The following is a 22,914-nucleotide window of genomic DNA, read 5'->3' as shown; positions in this document are numbered from 1 at the left end:
AGCTATTGGGAGTTCCTTCAACTTGGCCTCTATGTCCTTGCAACACACCCTCCACCATTTTTTGAGCACATCTTTATACTCTATTTGCATATTTGAACATGGATGAGGAAATTACATAAATTCCAAAATGTTCTTTTTTTTAGATTGCTTTGGGTGTTTTGGGTGGGCTGGCTGTTTTATCATCTCTTCTGAAGACAGCAGGATGGAAGAGGCGCATTGGGAGTCCCATGATTGATTTACAGGTATGAGCTCTGCAGTTTTAAAAGTACATTTTCATCTTTGACTACTTTGTATTCTCCTTTTAAGATATAGCTGGAGAACAAGTAAAAAATCGCCTTAAGTTTCTCTGGGGTATATAACTAGGAGAGGTATATGCACACCTTGTTGCCCTCCCACGTTGCTGTGTGCCAGGCTACACTCCCACCAGCCACGCTGTTCTGGTTTCCACACATCCTCACCAACGCTTGGTATTTTTCCAGCCTTTCCATTTTTTGCCAATCTGGCAGTATAAGTAGTATATCATTGTTGGTTTCATTTTCACTTCTCTGCTTTTCATATACTTTATTAATCATTTGGGTTTCCCCTTCTGTAAACTGCCTGTTTATAGCCCTTGCAAATTTTTCTATTAGGTTTCCAGTTTCTCTTGTTAATTTAAAGGAGTTTTTTGTGTTTTCTAAATATGAATCCCTTTTTGGTTTTTGATGTTAAAATATCTCTTCCAAATATGACCCATCTGTTATTTTTATCTGTGTGTTACTTTGTTTAACAGAAACTCTAATTTTGATATTGTCACATCTGATTAGTTTTTCATATCCTTCTAGAATATTTGTTTAGGAAAACCTTCCATATCTCAAGATCTCCTCCCAGGTTTTATTCTAGTAACGCTATAGTTTTACTTCCAGTAGTCTTTTTTAAATTGATCTTTATTTTTATTTTTATCTAACATTTATTGAATATATGCTATATGCTAAGTGCCTTTTTAAGTTTTATTTATGATTTGTTTAATCCTCACAATAGCTCTGTTAAATTAGATACTGTTATTACCATTTCCGTTTTACACAGAATGAAATTGTGGCACAAGTAGAATAAACTCTCATTTAAAGTTTTTTAATACTTTTTTTTTTTAAGATTTATTTATTTGAGAGAGAGAGAAAGGGAGAGTGCAGTGGGAGGAGCAGAGTACGAGAATCTTCAAGCAGACTCCCTCTGAGCATGGAGCCTGATGTAGGGCATGATCTCACGACCCATGAGATCATGATTTGAACTAAAACCAAGAGTTGGACAATTAACTTACTGAGCCACCTAGGCACCCCTCTACTCTTAATTTTTACAACTCAGTAATAGGTGCTATTTATTTCCATTGTGCTGATGAAGAACTTGAGAAAGGCAACATAGTTACCTCCTTGTACTGGAATATCTTCCTGACACCAAAGTCAGTGTGCCAAGGAATCAGAGGAGTGGGGCATGGTTTACTGTTCGAAACAGAAAGAAAGGCTTTCCAGAGAAGTGAACTTTAGGCTGGGTTGGGTTGTCTGTGCATTCCACAAGTAGTCACTGAGGACCTACTTTCTGATTGCCAAGAATGCTACCAGGTGTTGGGGGATGTGATAGCAGAGACAGATCTGGTCTCTACTCTCAGAGCTCATGCAAGTTTGCCATAGAGAAGAAAGAAAGAATATTCGATGAAATAATAAACAGTGCCCATTTCATTCCACAAAATAGTTGAAATGCAAGTTAATCATGGAGTAATTGGTCGGAACTGGCCGATGAGGCTAAAAAGTCCACTTTGGTCTAGGTTGTAAAGGACTTTGTGGATCTGGAATTTATTAGTGAAGAGTCACTGTACATTTTTAGGGAAGGTAGTGACACAGTCCAATTTACATTTTAGAAAACTAATTCTGGTGGTAGTATGAAGGGCTGATTGGGGTGGAGGGCTCCAAACTAGGAAAGAATTAGTAAGCAATGTAACTTAAGTGGTGAAATATGAGAAGGGTGGGTAAGACAGGTGCTTTTGTGAATAGACTGAAAAGTACAGATCCAAAGGAATCCAGGAGGTGGCCACAGTTGGGCTTTATAACTGAGTGATCCCTGGACACATCCAACAAGTCTTCAAGCTTAAGAAACTGGGTAGAGAATATATTACTGAAAGTGACAGTGTAAATAGATTGAGTCTCTAACAATTATAATTCTCTTCTTAAATTGCAGACAGTTATGAAATTCTTGGTGTACTATGCTGGTGATCTGGCCAATGTTTTCTTTATCATCACTGTGGGAACAGGTCTTTATTGGCTTATTTTCTTCAAAGTAAGTGAGTGCCTGAATTTAACCTAAATATTAATACCTGAATAACTGGTAAGCTGTTCTTACAACGGACCTATTTTTATTTGGGGGTATTTCTGACGAAGAGTATTGAGGCAAGTGCTAAACCACCATTTCTTGAATGTGCTGTTTATTGAGTATCACCACCTTCCTTTTCTATGCTTCTTTGGTTTATAAATTGTGTTTATTAAAAACCTTGTGTGGTCATATTTGACAGTGTAATTTTTATCATAGGCACAGAAATCAATCTCTGTTTTGCTCCCAGTGCCGGCTCAGGAAGAACGTCTTGTTACTTATGTGGGATGTGCTTTTGCTCTGAAGGTAAGTTTCAAAGGATAGTTTCCTGAATTTAAAAGACCTGCTAAAAAAGTTATAAGTCTTTAAAATTAAAATGCTTTCAAAGTCTTGGGTGTAAAATTTAGTTTGATTTTAAAAGGAAGCATGAATTATTTTATTTTACCAAGGATGTCTACTTTTGTTTATAATAGTTATTTCTGAAAATCAAGCTTAAGTGATTTTCCTAAGAAGCCATAGTAAGTATTTTTGGATTAATACAAGTTAGAGCTAATTTGATAAAGTGATAATTCATTTTATGACTCTCTTTTATAAAGTCTGATGATGCATTCATAATGGGATAAAATACCTTTGAACATGAATTTTATCTCTTTAGTGGACTGTAAAAGGTACCACCCTGAATAACATCATGAATTGATCTTAGAATTTATTTTCTCTTCCTCCATATTCCTCTTCTCCTCTTCCCATGGCATCCCCTCTCCCTATTTCATTGTTCTGTCAATGTATGTGAAGCTCCTTAACATGCCCCTGGTATATCCCATCCCATGGTCCTTCAGCGTCTGCTTTTCCCATTGATCTGTGAGCTCCTCGAAGAGAGGAATCATCCTATCCTTATCCTTTTATCCTTTGATGAATAATGCATCTACTAGGAAGAACACCCTAGATTAAACATACTACTTCTGTTAAATGAAAAAGATGTGTTTCAACAACACATATTTAAAAACTAAGTATCCCAATACCAGGAATAGAAAAAAAGATAGAGAAGGCATCTTAAAGCTTTAATTAGGACAGCAAATTATAGCTGAAAAATACCTTTACTTATAAAGAAATCAGATGGACTCGAAAATAAAGTATGCTTTTGGAAACCTTGGGAAAGCATTAATTAGGCATGGCCCTTGTATGAAGATGAGGTAGGATTTTTACTTTTTTCACATCCCTGTTTTAAAGAAAGACAGAAGAAGGGAAGGCAAATTAATGTGTATGAAAATTTTGTGAATTTGGTGATTCCGTGTTATTTGATGAGCTTCTAGTGATCCCCTAATGATATTATAACTTTATCTGTCATTTGTGAAAATTGTATATTCTTATGATTATAGGATATTTGTTTCTTTAAAAAAATCATTGTTTTCATAAGTAGGCTTAATGTGGATACTTTTCAAATGTTTTGTTTGTCATTTTCAGGCTCTGCAATTTTTACATAAGTTCATATCCCAGATTACCATAGATATATTCTTTATTGATTGGGAGCGACCTAAAGGAAAGGTTCTTAAAGCTGTTGAAGGTAACTGAAGTAACCATTGTACCAAAATTCTTTTGCTACTTTTTCAGAACAAAGATGAAACCATTTTATTTATTTTATCTCTCTGACCAGGTGAGGGTGGTGTTCGGAGTGCCACGGTTCCTGTGAGCATATGGAGAACATATTTTGTAGCAAATGAGTGGAATGAAATTCAGACTGTGAGAAAAATTAATCCACTCTTTCAAATACTTACTGTCCTCTTTTTTTTGGAGGTATAAACTTTTGTAATTGTGTGAAACTTCTGTGTACCTCATAAATACTAATTTTGTATAATTCCAGCTACATTTTCACATCAGTGGAAGAGTTTTCTAAAGCTCTCAAGCCATTACAAAGAGTGCCTTTTAAAAATTGCATTAAAATACACATAATGTGAAATTTACCATCTTAACCTTTTTTTTTTTTTTTTAAAGACTTTATTTATTTATTTGACAGAGATCACAAGCAGGCAGAGAAAGAGGAGGAAGCAGGCTCCCTGCTGAGCAGAGAGCCCGATGTGGGGCTTGATCCCAGGACCCTGGGATCTTGTCCTGAGCTGAAGGCAAAGGCTTTAACCCACTGAGCCACCTAGGCGCCCCCATTTTAACCATTTTTAAGTATGCAGTTCAATCCTGTTAGGTACATTCACATTGTTGTCCACCAACTCCTAAATCTCGTTTCATCTTGCACAACTGAAACTCTGTACCCATTAAACAGCAACTTTCCATTTCCCCTTCCTGGCCCGGGGCAGTTACCACCATTCTACGCTGTCTCTTTCAGTTTGACTGTTCTGGGTAAGGAACGACTTTTAAATGACTGGTTTGTATCACAGTCCCTTGGGAAACTTTTTATAAACTACTGTGCCTGGCCTCACCACTAGAGATTATGTTTGATTTGGTAGCTCTAAAATTAGCCTCGTTATCTGTTTCAAAAAAACTTCCTCCCTCTCTAATTTACATTCTTATTAGAATTCGAATTCTGCATTAGAACAAGTATTATTGGTGAAATTTTTCAACAAATTATCACTGAACGCCTACCATGGACTATGTTCAGTGCTAAGAGCTGGAGCTGGAGCTGACATATGCACAGAGAATGGGTACATGCTTATGATACCTTCATGCTTATCTCACAGATCTGGCTGGTCTTATTAAAGGAAGTCTCTGTACTGAATATGAGACTGAACTATGAAAACCGTTTCTGTGGGTAATAACTTTTCCTAGGAATTTGCTGCTTATATAAAGTTAGATAGGAATTGTTAACTCTTATGTCTGTCTGTCTTCCGTTTTCCTTTTTTTCCTTTCTTCCTCCTTTCCTTTCTTTCCTTTTTTAAAGCTGATAGAAGAATATATGTGTCTCTAAGGCATATGAACAATTTTTCAAAAATTCATTTATAGTATTGTTTGTTAAGAGTGTTTTATAGAGCTTTAAAAGGTGTTACATGAAAAAGAATTTTTTTTTTGTTAAGCACATTTCGGAAACATTGGATTCAATAAAATCATGTTGATTTCTTCACTGTAAAACTTCCCAGAGCCTTTATTCTGAGGGAGTGGAAGGCATGAACATGAGTATAATGTACAGACCACACTTACTTCACCATGCTTTCCTTTTATCAAAGAAGGTACCTTCCTTATAACACATTGTGGAAAATACTTTTTTAAAGTATAAAAAAGTATCTTACATAGTGTCTGGCATATGTTAAAAGTGTGTGAAATGCTGGTTGTTCATTGGTAGTTTCCTGAAAAAAGTTTTATTCTTTTGACAAACTTTTGAGTTTTGTCAGTGTATATAATGATAAGGTTATATTTGACCTTTAGTCATATTGAAGAGAATTCCAAATGAACTAATTTTTTTCTTTGTAACTAAAAATACTGCATAATTATTTTTACCTAGATTTTCTACTGTTTATATAAACTTACATAAATATTTTAGTTTTTAAGGTAAGAAATAGGGAAGAATGTCTCATTTTCAGAGTAGAGCTATTTTCTTTATTTATGTCTGTTTAAATTTTGCCTTTTTATTCCAGGTTGTTGGATTCAAGAACTTAGCATTAATGGACCCATCCTCTAGTCTCTCTAGAAGCCCACCTAGCTACATAGCTCCTTACAGCCGCATTTTGAGATACGCAGTGTCTACTGTTCTTTGGCTCGTCATTGGAATTATACAGGTAACAACAGATTATACTTTTCAGCAACATTGCCTTTCTATATTTATAGCTGTTTACATACTAATTATCTTCAGCTGTTGATCACACCCTGGTTTCTACAGCAGAAAGAAGATAATGGCAAGAACAACAATAAATAGCTAGTAGCTAATTCTTAACTAGGGTTATAATCCAGGCACTGTGTTAATTAATTGCATGGCACATATTAGCTTAATCTTTACAGTAGCCCTCATAGATAGGCTTAGTTAGTATCCTCATTTTATAGATGAGGACACTGGAGCACAGAAATGCAAAACAGTTTGCTAAAGTCATGCAGTTCGAGATTGGCAGAACCGGAATTTGAACCCAGGCAGTCTGATGTCAGAGTTCATTCACTTTCTTATCCATAGTGAGTTCTGAAGGGTCTTTGAGAGCCTGCGGCTTTCTAGTCAGAGGATGGACTCCATAGCTTAGTTTATATAAACTATAGGGATGGCTAAGCTACACTTAATATTTTCTTTCTTTTTTTTTTTTTTTTGAAATACAACTTACTGTCTACATTTATTTACATATCATTAAATTTCACTCAGATTGCTGGTACTCCTTGTGAAATATTTGTTGAAATATTTATTGAGGAAATTGAAACTTAAAATAGATCTTCTCAGATTCAGGTCCTGTGAAGGACAGGGCAGGGGATTGTTTACTTTTTTTTTTTTAAGGTTTATTTGTTTGAGAGAGAGAGAGAGAGTGTGTGTGTGTGTGTGTTTGCGTGTACAGGGAAAGCAGGGGGAGGGGCCAGGGGAGAGGGAGAGAGAGAGAACCCCAAGCAGGCTCCACATCTGGCACGGATCCCAATGCAGGGCCCTATATGGGGCTCAGTCTCACAACCCTGAGAACATGACCTGAGCCAAAATGAAGTGTCAGACCCCTAACTGACTGAGCCACTGAGGCGCCCCACAAAGGATCCTTTCTATGTTTGCTTCCCTATCTTCTTAGACGTTAAAAAAAAAAAAAAAGAGAGAGAGAGAGAATGGAAGAAAAGCATCAGCTAAAGAACTTAACTCTAATATCTGTACTTCTTTCTCTTGCTACCAGACACTCCCATGAATGGAAAGGGCCTTTCTGTTTGATTAAAAATTCCTTGAACTTTTAAGTCAGCAAATGAACATGGGACCTCTGGAAAGATCAGGTTAAACTACTTCTAACCTGCAAACAAATTTCTGCCAAAAACAGCCCATTTTTAAATATGGTGGGATATAAGTCCAAAAATTCCTACAGAATTGCTTCCAGGTGGCATTCTATAACTTGAGAATAGACTTTTAAAATTAATGTTTATTTTAAATTGGTATGACTTGTTTAAACTTGAGACTACAGGGATAGATCCAGTGTGGGATAGCTTAGTAATCAGAAAAGAAAGTCAAACATTAGAATTTGAATTGAGATAGGATCAGAAGAGTATGGTGTTTGATGTTTATCATCAATATGATAGTGAGTAAATAATTCATTTTAAAGATATACCAGTATACATTTTTCTGAGTATATTGGATTCATCTGGATGTAGAGAATTTAAAGGAATGCATCTGAAGCTTTTCATATTTGGTTGAGTACAACAAAAAAAACCCAAGATAGCAGTGGCTGCAGCTAAAATGACGGTTACCTCCCGTGAGAAAGGAGAGTGGAGATGTGCAGTGCAGGGGGCTACGTATTGCCACCAGGACTCAGAAGCTCTGCCACTCAGGACATCCATCTTTCAGGTCCCCTTGTGGTCCATGAAGGCTGTTGGAGTTGAAGGAGGGAGTTGAGGAGAACGGTTCACCCTCTCTTGTCTTTGACAGCCTTTTCAGAAGTGTTGTTTAGCGTCTCGTTGGCCAGAACTTCGACACATGGCCACGCCTCCCTGCATTGGGGTCTCTCAGCTGGGCAGCAGTGTGCCCACTCCAAGGAGGGGTCTGTCACCAAGGAGAAAGGGGAAAGGATTGTTGGGGCAGAAACTAGTCATCTGGGGCACCACCATCTCACCTCATTCTTTGTTTCTCACCCTGCTATTATTCTGGTAGTATTTTGTGTACATGTGTGCATGTGTGCTCTCTCTTTCTCTCTCTCATAAGTAGATAAGCAAGTAAGTAAGTAAATAAATAAAATCTTTAAAAAAAGATTCTTGATTTTTCAATCAAAAAAATCTTGATTCTCATAATGTTAGTCTTTATTGTTTACTCCTGTTATTTGCCTAAACCCAGCTTCTTCAACTTTTAGGTGGTATCCTTTAGTTTTTAAATTTTGTTTTAAGTTGCTGTTTTTCAGGTCCTTTAAAGGGATTTAAAACAAGATGTATGCAGAATGTTGAGAAAGTGTGTTCGGTAATCAGCTGCTGTAGATTCATTTATTTACTCATTCACATATCTGAGTCTGTTTTGTGTTCTAAAATTTCTTTTCTTTTTTTTTTTAATTTATTTGACAGAGATCACAAGTAGGCAGAGAGGCAGGCAGAGAGAGAGGGGGAAGCAGGCTCCCTGCTGAGCAGAGAGCCTGATGTGGGGCTCGATCCCAGGATCCTGGGATCACAACCTGAGCTGAAGGCAGAGACTTAACCCACTGAGCCACCCAGGTGCCCCCGTTTTGTGTTCTAGGCACCGTGCTGGGCTCAAGGATATGGTTAACAAGAACAAGCTACAGATTGTGGCAAGTGCTGTAAAGGGCATGTAGGGAGATGAGATACGGAGTAAATGGAGACGAGGTGGGTGGAAGTTAGGAATGGGGGAACACCTTTCAACTGGGTGTTTAGGAAATGTTATCTTTCTTTGAAATATATCTAATTAGGTCTAAGATGTAAACTTTTCTCTTTTGAGTTATAAAATAATTTGCTTTTCCAGTATTGTAAAAGCTAAGAACACTTGAAACCATTCCATTTGAATCTTTAATGTATTATCTGCTATTGAAATATAATTTTTGATGTATGCTTTTTATGTGCTACTTTGTCAGGGAAGATTAATTTGAAAGGAGCAAGTTTTCTAATGGCTTTGGAATTTAGGAGATGGGTAGGATTGCAGAACCAGATGTAAATCTGGCCATTAATACATTGGTTCTTGCTGTTTTTTAAAGCCTCTCTTTCTAACCCCCATTTGTCCACTTGTGTTTTAATGATACAGGAAAGTTTTTAAAATTCAAAATAGGCTCCCTCAATAAATCTTTTTTTTTTTTTTTTAAAGATTTTATTTATTTATTTGACAGATAGAGATCACAAGTAGGGAGAGAGGCAGGCAGAGAGAGAGAGAGAGGAGGAAGCAGGCTCCCTGCCAAGCAGAGAGCCTGATGCGGGGCTCGATCCCAGGAGACTGGGATCATGACCTGAGCTGAAGGCAGAGGCTTTAACCCACTGAGCCACCCAGGCGCCCCAGGCTCCCTTAATAAATCTTAACACAATTCCAAAACCTTATTTCTTTGACAGAGGAATCAGAGATAATAAATAGGATTTTATCCCACAGGAACCATTTTGAGGCCACTCTGTTCCTTGGTGGACTTTGTTTTTTCTTAAGATACTACACTGTGGCTATAAAAGAAAATTAAATTTTAAGAGCTAATAAGAATGAACTTGGCTTTATGTTTCAGATCATGTTCTTTGTTGTCTTTTATGAGAGATTCATAGAAGATAAAATTCGACAGTTTGTGGATTTATGCTGTATGAGCAATGTAAGTACATTCTGACTTTATCTTGCAACTGTTATTTTTCCCTTTTTAAAGGTCATGAGAACATTAAGAGAGGCTTTAAAAGTGATTTGGTATGATTGAATTTTTTAGTCCTCAATTTCCCACTGATTGTTAATTCCAGAGATGGTTATAATGAGCTACAAGTTAATGTTTACTGCTTTAGTTTCTTCTTCTTCATTTGTAATTTCTTCATTATGAATTTTTTTTAAAGATTTTATTTATTTATTTGACAGACAGACCAGACAGAGATCACAAGTAGGCAGAGAGGCAGGCAGAGAGAAAGAAAGAGAGAGAGAAGCAGGCTCCCCACTGAGCAGAGAGCCTGATGCAGGGCTCGATCCCAGGACCCTGAGATCATGACCTGAGCCGAAGGCAGAGGCTTAACCCACTGAGCCACCCAGGCGCCCCTAATTATGAACTCTTTTTTTTTTTTTTAATTTATTTATTTGACAGACAGAGATCACAAGTAGGCAGAGAGGCAGGCAGAGAGAGAGGAGGAAGCAGGCTCCCTGCTGAGCAGAGAGCCCGATGTGGGGCTCGATCCCAGGACCCTGGGATCATGACCTGAGCCGAAGGCAGAGGCTTTAAACCCACTGAGCCACCCAGGCGCCCCAATATGAATTCTTTATCCAACAAATAAATTCACTCAGCAGAGTCCCTGAAAAATAATTTTCATATATTAATCCTATTTCTTCCTTTCTTAGAAAATATCTTCAATCTCTATTCTGTCTACTTTTTAAAAATAATATTATCCTTTTTCCTTTATTGTCCATTTATATATTTTCCAGGAATTCAACCCTCTTTATTTTCAGAGAAAGGAAGCAATTTTAAGAAAAACTGAATTTTCATTGTTTTCTATGTGAGTTACTAATTATTCTTTTTTTCTCTTTTTATAGATCTCAGTGTTTCTGTTATCCCACAGATGCTTTGGATATTACATTCATGGTAGATCAGTGCATGGGCATGCAGATACTAATATGGAAGAAATTAATATGAACCTTAAAAGAGAAGCGGTATGAATATGTTTAACATCTTTTAGTTTTCAACTGAGAAGAGATTGATAGGGAGCTTTATAATGAGCTATCAGGTTGACATAATCAGCACACTGGCTCAGTCTTACTACATGGGGAAATTGGAAAAACCAACATTAATCATGTCTAGTTATGATGCAGTAGGAAGTACATAACATTACTTGTGGAATATTCTTGTCTGAGAAAATGGAACGTGAATATAATCAAGCCTCTAGATCTAACCACCAATTTATAGGAAGTAGAGGAGATAGAGGGATCAATGAAATAATGCTATAGAAAGCAATCAGTCATACCCAGAATGCAGAATGTCTCGCAGGACAGATGACCCCGTGTCTCCAGCAAATCCAAGGCACATAAAGAGGAGGGCTGGGTGGTGGTGGTGGAGGAGGAACTGTCAGATGGTAAGAGAGATTTAGAAACAAAACAATCAAGTACAGTGTGTAGACTTTGGATCCTAATTCAAACCAAAAATTTTAAAAAATCCTTGAGAATAATCTGGAAAGTTTAAGAGCTAAATATTAAATTATATTAAGGAATGATTAATTCCTCATGAAACGGCATTTGGGTTTTTGTTTTGTTTTTTAAGACCTTATTTCTTAGAGATACTGAAGTTTTCACAGATTTGGCGTTGGGTGATGGATGGTTTACTGTTCTCTGTACTGTGTACATTAGAAAACATCCATAATAAAGTTTAAAAAGAAAAATAAACACTTGAGAGGAAAAATCAAGAGGATTTATGACTAAAGGACTATACCTGTGACTTGTAAGAATTTAATATATGATAATAGCATCTCAGAGAAAAACGATTTATTTAATACATGACCTGGTTGGTTAACTGTTAGAAATTATACCTGGTTTGAAAGGTTAAATGTAAAAAAAGAATATTTGAGATTGGGAGATGAATTTTTAAGCATAAAGAATAGAAAGCATCATAAAGAGAATATTAATTTATTTTACTTTATTAATGGAGAACATTTACATAGCCAACAATCATATAAATAAAAGAAAATTTGACTAAAATTCCCATAATAAATATAAAGATATTGATAACAATATTGAAAGTCATATAAATTATTAAGCAGACACTTAAAACCTCAGTGGAAAAAAAGACAATTATTAAGTACATAAATAAGAAATGGAAGAGACTAATAAACCTCTTAAAAATGTATAGCTCATAATAAATATATATTAAAAAATAATATTTTTGCCCTCTTCAAATTAGCCAAGTTTTTTTTAAAAAAGCTAATACTTAATAGTACCAAGGACATGGTGAAATGGTCACCCATAATACTACTGGTCTCGGGATAAGTTTTTACAAATCTTCTGGAAAGCATTTAGAAATATATATACCAAGAGCTTTTGAAGAATTCATTATCTTTGACTCACTAATTCTGTGAATCTAACTCAAGGAAATAATTAGCAATATGAATAGCTACTTAGGCTCAGGATCTTCATCACAGGGTTTATTTATAAGGGCAAAAAGAGAGTATTAAAACAGTGGGTTTTCATATACTGAAATTCTTAAGTAGACATAAAAATCGTATTTTATAGAATACTTAATGACATAGAAAGTTGCTATGATACAATGTTAGGTGAAAAAGAGGGCACATGGGTGGCTCAGTTGGTTAAGTGACTGCCTTCGGCTCAGGTCATGAACCTGGAGTCCCGGGATTGAGTCCTGCATCGGGCTCCCTGCTCAGCGGGGAGTCTGCTTCTCCCTCTGACTCCCTACCCTCTCATGCTTTCTCTCTCACTCTCTTTCTCTCTCTCAAGTAAATAAATAAAATCTTAAAAAAAATTAAAAAAAAATTAGTGTGATCCCAGTTTTATGCCATCTATATCTATATGCCTGGATGAAGGACTAGAAATAAAATACCTTAAAATACTTGTATCTCTGGGTGTTGAGATTCATAAGTGACTTTTCTTTTCTTTCTTTTTTGTACCTCTCCATATTTTATAAATTCTCTGCAATAACATGTGCTTTTTTAATCAAGAAAAAAGAAAGATTTCATTATTTTTTTAATAGAGAAATTCAATACATGTAGACTTCCTTTCAGTCTGTAGAAAACCAAGTGTTTTATTATGTTTGCAGATTAAATTTGGGCAAAGAGATTATTAAGCTCTGGAGTAGGCAAATAAAGCAAGAGAAGGGAGGCAGGACTGTAGCTGACCCTGAAGCATAGATGGGAAGTAGGTAGGGGATGGGGTAAGACAAAATTTTACATGTTTGGGGTGCCTGGGTGGCTCAGTGGTTAAGCCTCTGCCTTCAGCTCAGGTCATGATTCCAGGGTCCTGAGATCGAGCCCCGCATCAGGCTCTCTGCTCAGCAGGGAGCCTGCATCCCCCCTCTCTCTCTGCCTGCTGCTCTGCCTACTTGCTATCACTCTCTCTGACAATATATAAATAAAATCTTAAAAAAAAAATTTTTTTTTACATGTTTGTGGTTGTCCAGATTCAAGTTGTGTCAGGGAAACCTGAACTGGAGATCTGGTCCATGAAATTAACTGTTTGATCATGTATCACATTACCTTTTTTTGCATTTAAATAAGGAAGTGTTAAGTTTTTAGAAAACAGAAAAGACTATAATTATAAAAATAGTTAATCTACGACTAGACTTTTTGGCATGCATTAAAGAGCAATAGAGTTAATCATAAAGAAAGCTATGAACATCAATATACAATGAATTTAGTATGGGTTCTTTTTTTAAAGTAGGGTAAAAGGAGATGATATAGAGACCCAAACAGCATAGGACAACACAGAAATGAGTAAAACCCAGAGAAGAGTAAGAACATTGGATAATGTCAGAATCTCTGTCTCAAATATAGTTTCAGTATCTTGTGATACAACTAAAAGAAAAATGTTGTATTTTCTTTGTGAAATAGGCAAAACTTCCATGATCTTTATTTTAATTTTTTTAACTTTTCAGGAAAATTTGTGTAGCCAGAGAGGTTTGGTACCCAACACAGATGGTCAGACTTTTCAGATTGCAATTTCTAGCCAGATGAGACAACACTATGACAGAATTCATGAGACACTCACAAGGGTTTGTATAAAGTACAATTGGGGTATATTTTGCCAGTATTTCATGTTACTTAAAAACCAAAAATGTAAGACATGTTGCATTTATTCTTATCTCTTTTTCACATTAGAAAAATGGCCCAGCCAGACTATTGAGTTCATCAGCAAGTACTTTTGAGCAGAGTATAAAAGCATATCATACTATGAATAAATTTCTTGGCTCTTTCATCGATCATGTATGTATGTCAGCATTTATATTTCAACTAGAAGCAAAATACAATTTTTAAAAAGTTAACCAGTAATGCCAGTTATTTCTTTAGTTAACTAAATCAGTGGACTTAGAGACCTTCTTCTTTTAGCTCTCAAAATTAATACTGTGGCTTAAGAATAGAGTGAGGTTATATAAAAATAAAGTGACATTTTATGTATCTGTTAGCAAAATGATGATTCCCCTAAAGTATGTCTTCTGGAATTTTGTTAGCTAATTACTGAAATATTACTATATTTATTAAATATAGAAATATGCTATGCTATGGTTATATTCCTAAAAAGCTTATTATAAATTAATTTTAAGTATATCTAGCCCTTGACCTTATTTAAAACTTAAAACATTTCTTGGGACGCCCGGTGGCTCAGTCGGTTACGTGTCTGCTTTCGGCTTGGATCATGATCCTTGCTCAGCAGGGAATCTGCTGCTCCCTCCACCTGCTAGTCCCCTTGCTTGTGCATGTGCTCACTCGCTCTCCAATAAAAAAAATTTTTTTTAACATTTCTAAAGAAAATTTTGTTGTAAAACACACTGTAGTAAAATCAGCCTTTTTTTTTTTTTTTTAAGATTTTATTTATTTATATGTCAGAGAGATCAGAGCGAATGAGCAGGGGAAGTGGGCAGACAGCAGGCTCCCCACTGAGCAGGGAGCCCAATGCGGGCTCCATACCAGGACATCATGACCTAAGTCAAAGGCAGATGCTTAACCGAATGAGCCACCCAGGTGGCCCCCAAATCAGTCTTTTTTAAAGAACAGATTTTCTTCATGTGTTATTCACTTTTCATTTTCTCCCTTTTTGATTTTACATTAATTGGGAAACATTTCACTGCTATTTTTGAAGTGACTCTTGTCTTTTTATGTTAGGTTCATAAGGAAATGGATTACTTTATAAAAGATAAATTGCTTCTTGAAAGAATTCTTGGAATGGAATTCATGGAACCAATGGAAAAGAGCATCTTTTACAATGGTATCCTTCAAATGCCTTTGCTGCACTTGATTCCTATTTTCAAAATTTGAAAAAAAAAGTACTTCTGGTTATTTTCTTTTAATTTTATATAAAAACAAAGGAAACATAATGAAATTGGTTAACTTCTTGGTATTATAGTAGTTTTCTGTGTTTCATTTTATTATGTCATGTAGCAGGAAACAAAAATATAAAAGATAGTTATTCCATAAGAGAGTAAAAAACCTGAATTTTAAAATTAGTTGTAGACATGGAAGAGATAGTAAAACACATAAAATTCAGATTTTTAAAAAATTTGAATATAATTGACAGGTGATGTTACATTAGTTTCAAGTATATAACATAGTGATTCAACAAGTCTGTATCTCCTCTGCTCACCATAAGTGATCACCATCTGATCATGAAGTGCTTTTACAATACCACTGACTACATTCCCTATGCTGTACCTTTTATTCCTGTGACTTATTCATTCCATAATTGGAAGCCTGTATCTCACACTCTCCTTTACCCATTTGTCCTTCCCCCATCACCCCACCCCACCAGCCATCAGTTTTCTGTATTTATAGGTCTGATTCTGCTTTTGGTTTGTCTAGTTATTCATCTTTTTTTTTATTCCACATGTAAGTGAAATCATATGGTATTTGTCTTTTTCGGACTTACTTCACTTAGCATAACACCCTCAAGATCCATCCATGTTATTGCAGATGGCAAGATCTCATCCTTTTTAATGGCTGAGTAATATTCCACTGTGTGTGTGAATATATATGTATTACTCTTCTTTATGCATTCATTTATGAATGGATACTTGGGTTGCTTTGATATCTTGGCTACTGTAAATAATGCTGCAATAAATGTAGGGGAACATGTATCTTTTCGAATTTAACTGTTTCTGTTTTCTTTGGGTAAATGCCCAGTAGTGGAATTAATTGCGTCATATGGTATTTCTATTTTTAATTTTTTGAGGAACCTCCGTACAGTTCCACAGTAGCTGTACCCATTTATATTCCCACCAGCAATGCACAGGGTTCCCTTTACTCCATATCCTCATAAACATTTGTTAGTTCTTGTCTTTTTTATTTTAGCCATTCAGACAGGTGTAAGGTTTTCACTGTGGTTTTGATTTGCAGTTTCCTGATGATTAGTGATAAGCATCTTTTCATGTGTCTATTGGCCATCATTATATGCCTTTTTTGGGAAAATGTCTCTCAGTTCCTCTGCCCATTTTTAAATGGGATCATTTGTATTTTATGTTGAGTTGTGTAAGTTCTTTATGCATTTTGTATATTAACCCCTTTTTAGGTATGTCATTTGCAAACATCTTCTCCCATTCAGTAGGTTGCCTTTTGGTTTTGTCGATGGTTTCCTTCACTGTGTAAAGCTTTTTATTTTGATGTAGTCCCAATAATTTGTCGTTTTTGTTTCCCTTGCCTCAAGAGACATATCTAGAAAAAAATATTGCTATGATCGATGTCAGAGAAATTACTGTTTATGTCTAGGAGTTTTATGATTTCAGGTCTCACATTTAGGTCTTTGATACATTTTGAATTTATTTTTGTGTTTGGTGTTAAGAAAGGGATCCAGTTCCCTTCTTTGCGTGTAGCTGTCCAGTTTTCCCAGCACCATTTATTAGATTGTCTTTTCCTCATTGTATATTCTTGCCTTCTTTGTCATAAATTAATTGACCATGTAAGTGTAGGTTTCTTTCTTTCTTTTTTTTTTTTAAAGATTTTATTTACTTATTTGACAGACAGAGATCGCAGGTAGGCAGAGAGGCAGCCAGAGAGAGAGGAAGGGAAGCAGACTCCCTGCTGAGCAGAGAGCCTGATGCGGGGCTCGATCCCAGGATCCTGGGATTATTACCTGAGCCGAAGGCAGAGGCTTTAACCCACTGAGCCACCAAGGCGCCCCAGTGTAGGTTTATTTCTATATTCTCTATTCTGTTCTGTTGATCTATGTGTCTGTTTTTGTGCCAGTACCGTGTTGTTTTGGTTAAAACAATTTTATAACATATCTTAAAATCTGGAATTGTGATACCTCCAACTTTGTTAAATCTTTCTCAAGATTTATTTGGCGATTTGTAGTGCCATACAAATTTTAGTATTATTTCTTCCAGTTCTGTGAAAAATGCTGTTACTATTTTGATAGAGATTATGTCAAATCTGTAGATTACTTTGGGGAGTATGAACATTTTAATATTAATTCTTCCAGTCCGTGAGCATGAAATATCTTGCCATTTGTGTGTGGCATCTTCAGTTTCTTTATCAGTGTTTTATAGTTTTCAAAGTGCAGATCTTTCACTTCCTTGGTTATTTATTCCTAGGTATTTTATTATTTGGGGTATAATTGTACATGAAAGTGTTTTCCTAATTTATCTTTCTGCTACTTCATTATTAGTGTATAGAAATGCTACTAATATTTGGGTATTAAGTTTGTATCCTAAACTTTACTGAATTCATATTACTTCTGGTAGTTTTTTGGTAGCATCTTTAGGGTTTTCTAAGTATGGTATCATGTCATCTGCAAATAGTGACCATTTACCTTCTTCCTTATCAATTTAGATGCCTTTTGTTTCTTTCTCCTATCCAGTTGCTGTGGCTAGGACATCCAGTACTATGCTAAATAAAAGGGTCAAGAGTGAAAATAAAATTCAGATTTTATGGGAATGTGCAGTCAGTGGAAAACCAATAAAACACTTAAGGAAGAATAACATTTGTGATTAATCTTTAACTTTAGTTTTTCATTTTATCCAAGTTCTTAAGAAATCGTAGATATCTAAGACAGGAATAGTGCCTAAACCTGGTTTCTTACCATTAAAAAGGTAGTATATATGTCACTTTTAATGTGACTAATAATCTCTTATATGGGTTGGTAAGAATGGAAATGGTGTAACTCGTGTCCTGGCCTACATATCACCTGTTCTTGCATCATTGGGTGTCATGTGTTGTGCCAGTCCTGGGATACACGGCATAGACCAGGGGGCATCTTGAATGTAGGAGTGGGGTGATGCTGGGGAGGGAGTGTGTGTAGGCACAGGTTAGGTACAGAATAGTGAGTGAAAAATCTAACCAGACGTAGAGTCAAGCAAGAAGAGGCAACATGGAGAAGTTCAAACTGCATCTTAAAAATAGTTGCTATTGTCAAGCAGGAGGTCAAAGAAAGAGAGGCAAAGACATTTGTACAGAACATCAGTTTTTTCTAGATATGTCTCTTTAAGGCAAGGGAAATAAACACAAAATATGAAACTAACCTTAGAGGACTATTTAAGACACAATTACAGCTCACTATGCACTTTTCAGTCCTTGCACGTTTTGTTCTTTGTTTTTGTTTGTTTTTTAACTTTATCTTAGAGAATCTTTCTAAGATTCCTCAGCCTTTTGTTATATAAACAAATAAGGGGTATTCATTACCTGGTCTTTGAAAGATATTGACTATATACTTACATTACTAGCAGTTACCAACCCTTGGTACAAATGTTAGAATTACTTTTTATGAGCAGGGTTCCTTGACTAACTTTTGAGATTAGCAAATTTTAATCCCCTTTATTTTTTTTTACAACCGTGAAGTATTATAAATAGTAATTTCTGTTATGCTTTTTTTAAATATCCATATTTTATCACTGGAAGTTTATCAGAAGTTTGTTCTATTTTAAAGTTTCTAATTCATATCTTATAAAATGCTTTTTTCAAAAAACAGATGAAGGGTATTCTTTCAGCAGTGTTCTATATTATGGAAATGAAGCCACTCTTCTTATTTTTGATCTGCTGTTCTTCTGTGTTGTGGATTTGGCTTGCCACAATTTTGTTCTAGCAGCCTTTCTTACGTACCTACAACAAGAGGTAAGTCTAAAAATTTTTACTGGAGGGACGCCTGGGTGGCGTAGTCGGTTAAGCCACTACCTTTGGCTCAGGTCATGATCCCAGGGTCCTAGGACTGAGTCCCACATGGGGCTCCTTGCTCAGTGGGGAGCCTGCTTCTCTCTGCCTCTGCCTGCCACTCTGCCTGCTTGTGCTTTCTCTCTGACAAATAAGTAAACAAATAAATAAAATCTTTAAAAAAATAATAAAAATAAATAAATAAATAAAAATTTTTACTGGATTTCCTTAAAAACAAATACTTTGGAAGTAGCTATTTTATAGCAGAGAATAACAGTGTCTGCTTTCACTAGGAATTTGTTAAGATGTAGAATATAATGATCCCCACCAAAAAACGAAGAAACATTTCAACCAATTACACTCTCCTTCATTGTCTTTGAAATACTGGGGATTGTGGAGGGCATAAGTTGCTTGAGCAAATGTGAAAGGAATCCAGTAGGAAGATACTGAAATTGTTGATTTCCCAGATGCCAGAAGTAGCAGTAATTAGAACCTGAAATAAATTTTACCATATATGCTAACTAACTAAAACTTAAATAAATTGAAATTTTTTAAAAAAGTAGCAGTAATTAGAGTTCCTTCACCCTCTGTGCTAGATGTTAAGGTAACAAAAAGGCAGGCTCCAGAGAGCTCAGGACTCAGCCACAGAGAAGCCCCTTTACTGGAACTGTCAACAGATTTTCTACCCGTGTGGATAAAAAACAACTGCTGGTTGGGATTGGAGCCTGAAGTGGAGATTTTTTTTTAAATGACAAATGTTCTGGAAATGTTATTAATATCACTCAGGTATTCCCCCATGTTGAGGAAGTATATGAGTTAGTAATATATAATTTATCAGTCTTTGACAGAGATCTAAAATTACAAACAAATTCTAACCCTAACAGTTCTTTTGATATTTCCAGAGCTTTTAGGGCTAGAGGTAAATTGCCTTGCAAAATATTCGATGGTGTATCCCTGTGAACATGAGCGGGTTGTATTATTAACTCATCAAGATATATTCTAAAGAGGAATATGTACTTCTTTGATATTGTGATCTTTGTGATATTGTGATCTTTGATATGTAATCTTTGATATTATGAAAGATGATAAATACTCTTGAAACAATTTGGGTATCACCATGGGATACAGATGCCTAATAAATGAAAGTAAATAGTTGAGAGAATTAGCTAGTTTAATTTAGATCTTTTAATTGATGTGCATATTTAATTTTCTTTCTATGTGTTTCATTCTGAATTGTTCTAATTTTTTTCCAGATTTTTAGATTTATACGGAATACAGTAGGACAGAAGAACTTGGCATCCAAAACATTGGTGGATCAAAGATTTTTGATTTAATTTTTTGAAAAGATAACCTAAAGCAATATAGTTGTGTCAAAAACAGTCATAATTATCAGGTTAGTTTGCTGTAGTTTTTACAACTTTTAATATAAATTTTTCTATTTTTATTTGTTTTCTGATCCAAAGAAAGATTTATTTTTATAACTTGTGGATACATAACTTCTTTGTGAATATATAATGTGATATAATGAAAAATGTTGTTTTCCCATTTGTGGTAGTATTTAATTCACCAACTCATAAACTAGATACACTGACAATGGGGCAAAAGAAATCTAAGTGTCGCTGTCAGCAGGACACTTTCTAATGATACACAGTCCCCATTGTTGGTCTCTGTAGATAATTTTATAAACTGGGATTTGCTTACCTTTTCTCATATTGACAAAATTATTTAATTCCAAGTTCAATCCTAGTTTTCAGTTTAGTATTTTCTAGTTTTTACATATGTTATGGTAAATAAATGTTGAAAAATGTTTTCAAGTACTTAGAAACTTGAAATTATATATTGCTGACTCAGTTTGCTTTGTTTTAATTGTTTACCCTGTTTGGCAATGGGCTAATTCACTATTGGATTAATAGGTATCTCATGAAATGGTTTATATTCATTCCTTTGTATACCTGTATTGTTAGGTCAATATGTCCTTCCCATCAAGCATGTATATATACCTTAAATATCACTTACATTTAAAAAAAAAAGTCAGTGTACGACATTTTCCCCAATGTAGTTTTTCATACATTTTAAATTACTTAACATTTTAAGAGCACTCCCAAAATTTTGCTTTTTAGTTATGTTTAAAGATTATAAATAATGAACTATAAATTTATCATGTTATATTGACAGGGTGACTTATTGAAAACAAACTTAGGCCTCATAATTCAGTAAGCTTGTATTTTTTTTTAAATAAGGAAAAAAAAAATTAGGATCCAGAATGTAAATTCTGAGCCATGTAGTTAATAATTTTCCATGATATGATTTTCATTGTATACCATGTACTTGAAAGACATCTTATATTTCAAGTATAATGATCATTAACCCCCAAACCATCATTTCTTACTGCCTTTTCTGTTAATGTTATGTAAATACTTAAATGTAATGTTATGTAAATATTGTTTATATTTTTTAATTGAAAATATGGAGTAAAACATTTGATGTCTCTGTTTCCTGTTTGATTAATGTGTATTTCATAAACTAACATTTAGGAATGAACAACACCATTGCGGTCCATGTCCCCAGCCTTTGCCTGAGTTGCATCTTTTACATTTCTTTGAATCGTTAAGGATGACCGAGGAGAAAGAAGTAGGGCTAAGAAGTCAAGTATTTGAAACTACAGTTTCTGAAGGGTCAAACTACAGGATTGCCTTTATAAAAGCTGCAAAAAGAAATAAATGTAATGCTATGGATTTTTAAAACATTTGCTCAGAAGCATGCAAAAGAAATTCAACTCTCATTCCACACATGAGAAGTCAATATCAGTGTGAATGTTTGAAAATGGCAATTTCAAAAATTAGAATGAGTTGGCTCACCTAATAAATGCACAGAGAGAAAAGACATTTTAAAAAAATCATCCTACACTAGTTTTATACAATATTATTTTTTATTTTGGTTAGATACATAAAAATGTTCAGATATTCATGTACTGTGGATTCCTTTGTTCACATTGCTACAATTTAAATTCTGTAATCAGGTGTCTAATTTTCTGTTAGATCCATAATCTTTTGTCTTTCTGTAGCACCAATTTACTGTACTTTGCATCTTATACCCCCAGTTTTACTGATTACCTAGAAACATTTGTAAGTCTCCTCATCATTTCGTAATGAAGCAAACTCTAGGTTCACCTAGAGGTTCTTTATAAGCTGGTGTGTGTTTGTGTCCCCCATAGAAATGCATAGGCATTCGCCTCCAAAAAAGAAAAAAAAAAAAGGAAAAAGAAATGCATGGGCCCCTAACATAATTCTGCAGATCAGTCTCTGTGTTATGAGATGTTTATATTTGCTTATTTCTCTGGCACTGCTGTCCTAACAGCCCCTTCAGAGAAGGCTCTGCTGGTTCCCCAGACTGAGAAGCATTCACAGTGACCACTAACTCAGTGCTTGCAGGCATGAAATACGAAATATGGGTCCTTTTTGTTGTCTACAAATACTGACAAATAAAAGCTGAGAGGCAATAAATGTAAGTCAAGGAGCCATGTGGCTTCATGGAAAATGCTCCAGATTTAATAACTGGAGCCCTGGATTTAAGTTATAATTTTGCCCCTGTCACTTATTAGCTTTGGGACCTTAAAACAAGTCATTTGACATCTTTGAGCTTTGGTCTGCCTCTCTACAATGGAAATAATACCCTTTGTTTACTACTTACTGTAAGGGTTAATTCATGAAGATAAACTTATAGCAGTGAGTGAACTATGAACATTAGAATTTTTATAATTTTTAGTTTAAAACATCTGCCTCCAAATATACTTTCTGTCTTGCTAATGAAATAGTTTCATACTATTTGAACCCAGGTTACTGATCTCAATAACTGACCAACAGAAATTCTGAGCCTTACTTCCACTTCAGCCCCCCAGCCTTACCAGGAAGGGGCCCTCCCTGGTAGATGTCACAGCCGTCGGTGACCTGAGGAAAGAAGGAGCTGTCATCACACCATGTTATAGACATGGTTTGTGACACAGATTAGAAAAAAGGGAGAGAGGGA

At 35.3% G+C, this 22,914-nt stretch overlaps 1 protein-coding gene across 2 annotated transcripts in view; it reads left to right on the top strand.

Annotated features, from left to right (window-relative positions):
• The window catches only part of TMEM67 (transmembrane protein 67), a 51,506-nt gene extending 30,058 nt beyond the window's left edge, over window positions 1-21,448 (top strand). The window contains exons 16-29 of one of the 2 annotated variants that reach the window (XR_006815352.1): window positions 144-242; window positions 2,206-2,304; window positions 2,554-2,640; window positions 3,796-3,895; window positions 3,986-4,125; window positions 5,913-6,053; window positions 9,636-9,716; window positions 10,631-10,747; window positions 13,692-13,808; window positions 13,915-14,019; window positions 14,917-15,019; window positions 18,710-18,852; window positions 20,142-20,281; window positions 21,423-21,448. Coding sequence is in view for 1 of the 2 variants with exons in the window: in XM_045981504.1 (XP_045837460.1) it covers window positions 144-242; window positions 2,206-2,304; window positions 2,554-2,640; window positions 3,796-3,895; window positions 3,986-4,125; window positions 5,913-6,053; window positions 9,636-9,716; window positions 10,631-10,747; window positions 13,692-13,808; window positions 13,915-14,019; window positions 14,917-15,019; window positions 18,710-18,852; window positions 20,142-20,222 (1,413 nt within the window). In the remaining variant the exon portion in view is untranslated. Of the gene's footprint in view, window positions 1-143; window positions 243-2,205; window positions 2,305-2,553; window positions 2,641-3,795; window positions 3,896-3,985; window positions 4,126-5,912; window positions 6,054-9,635; window positions 9,717-10,630; window positions 10,748-13,691; window positions 13,809-13,914; window positions 14,020-14,916; window positions 15,020-18,709; window positions 18,853-20,141; window positions 21,352-21,422 lie in introns of those variants that run through there. The other variant, XM_045981504.1, reaches the window with a different exon arrangement.
• Window positions 21,449-22,914: the final 1,466 nt, after the last annotated feature.

The sequence above is a fragment of the Meles meles genome, chromosome 1 (assembly GCF_922984935.1).
Source record: "Meles meles chromosome 1, mMelMel3.1 paternal haplotype, whole genome shotgun sequence".
Classification (NCBI taxonomy): Eukaryota; Metazoa; Chordata; class Mammalia; order Carnivora; family Mustelidae; genus Meles; species Meles meles.
This window is presented reverse-complemented; position numbering and strand designations above follow the sequence as displayed.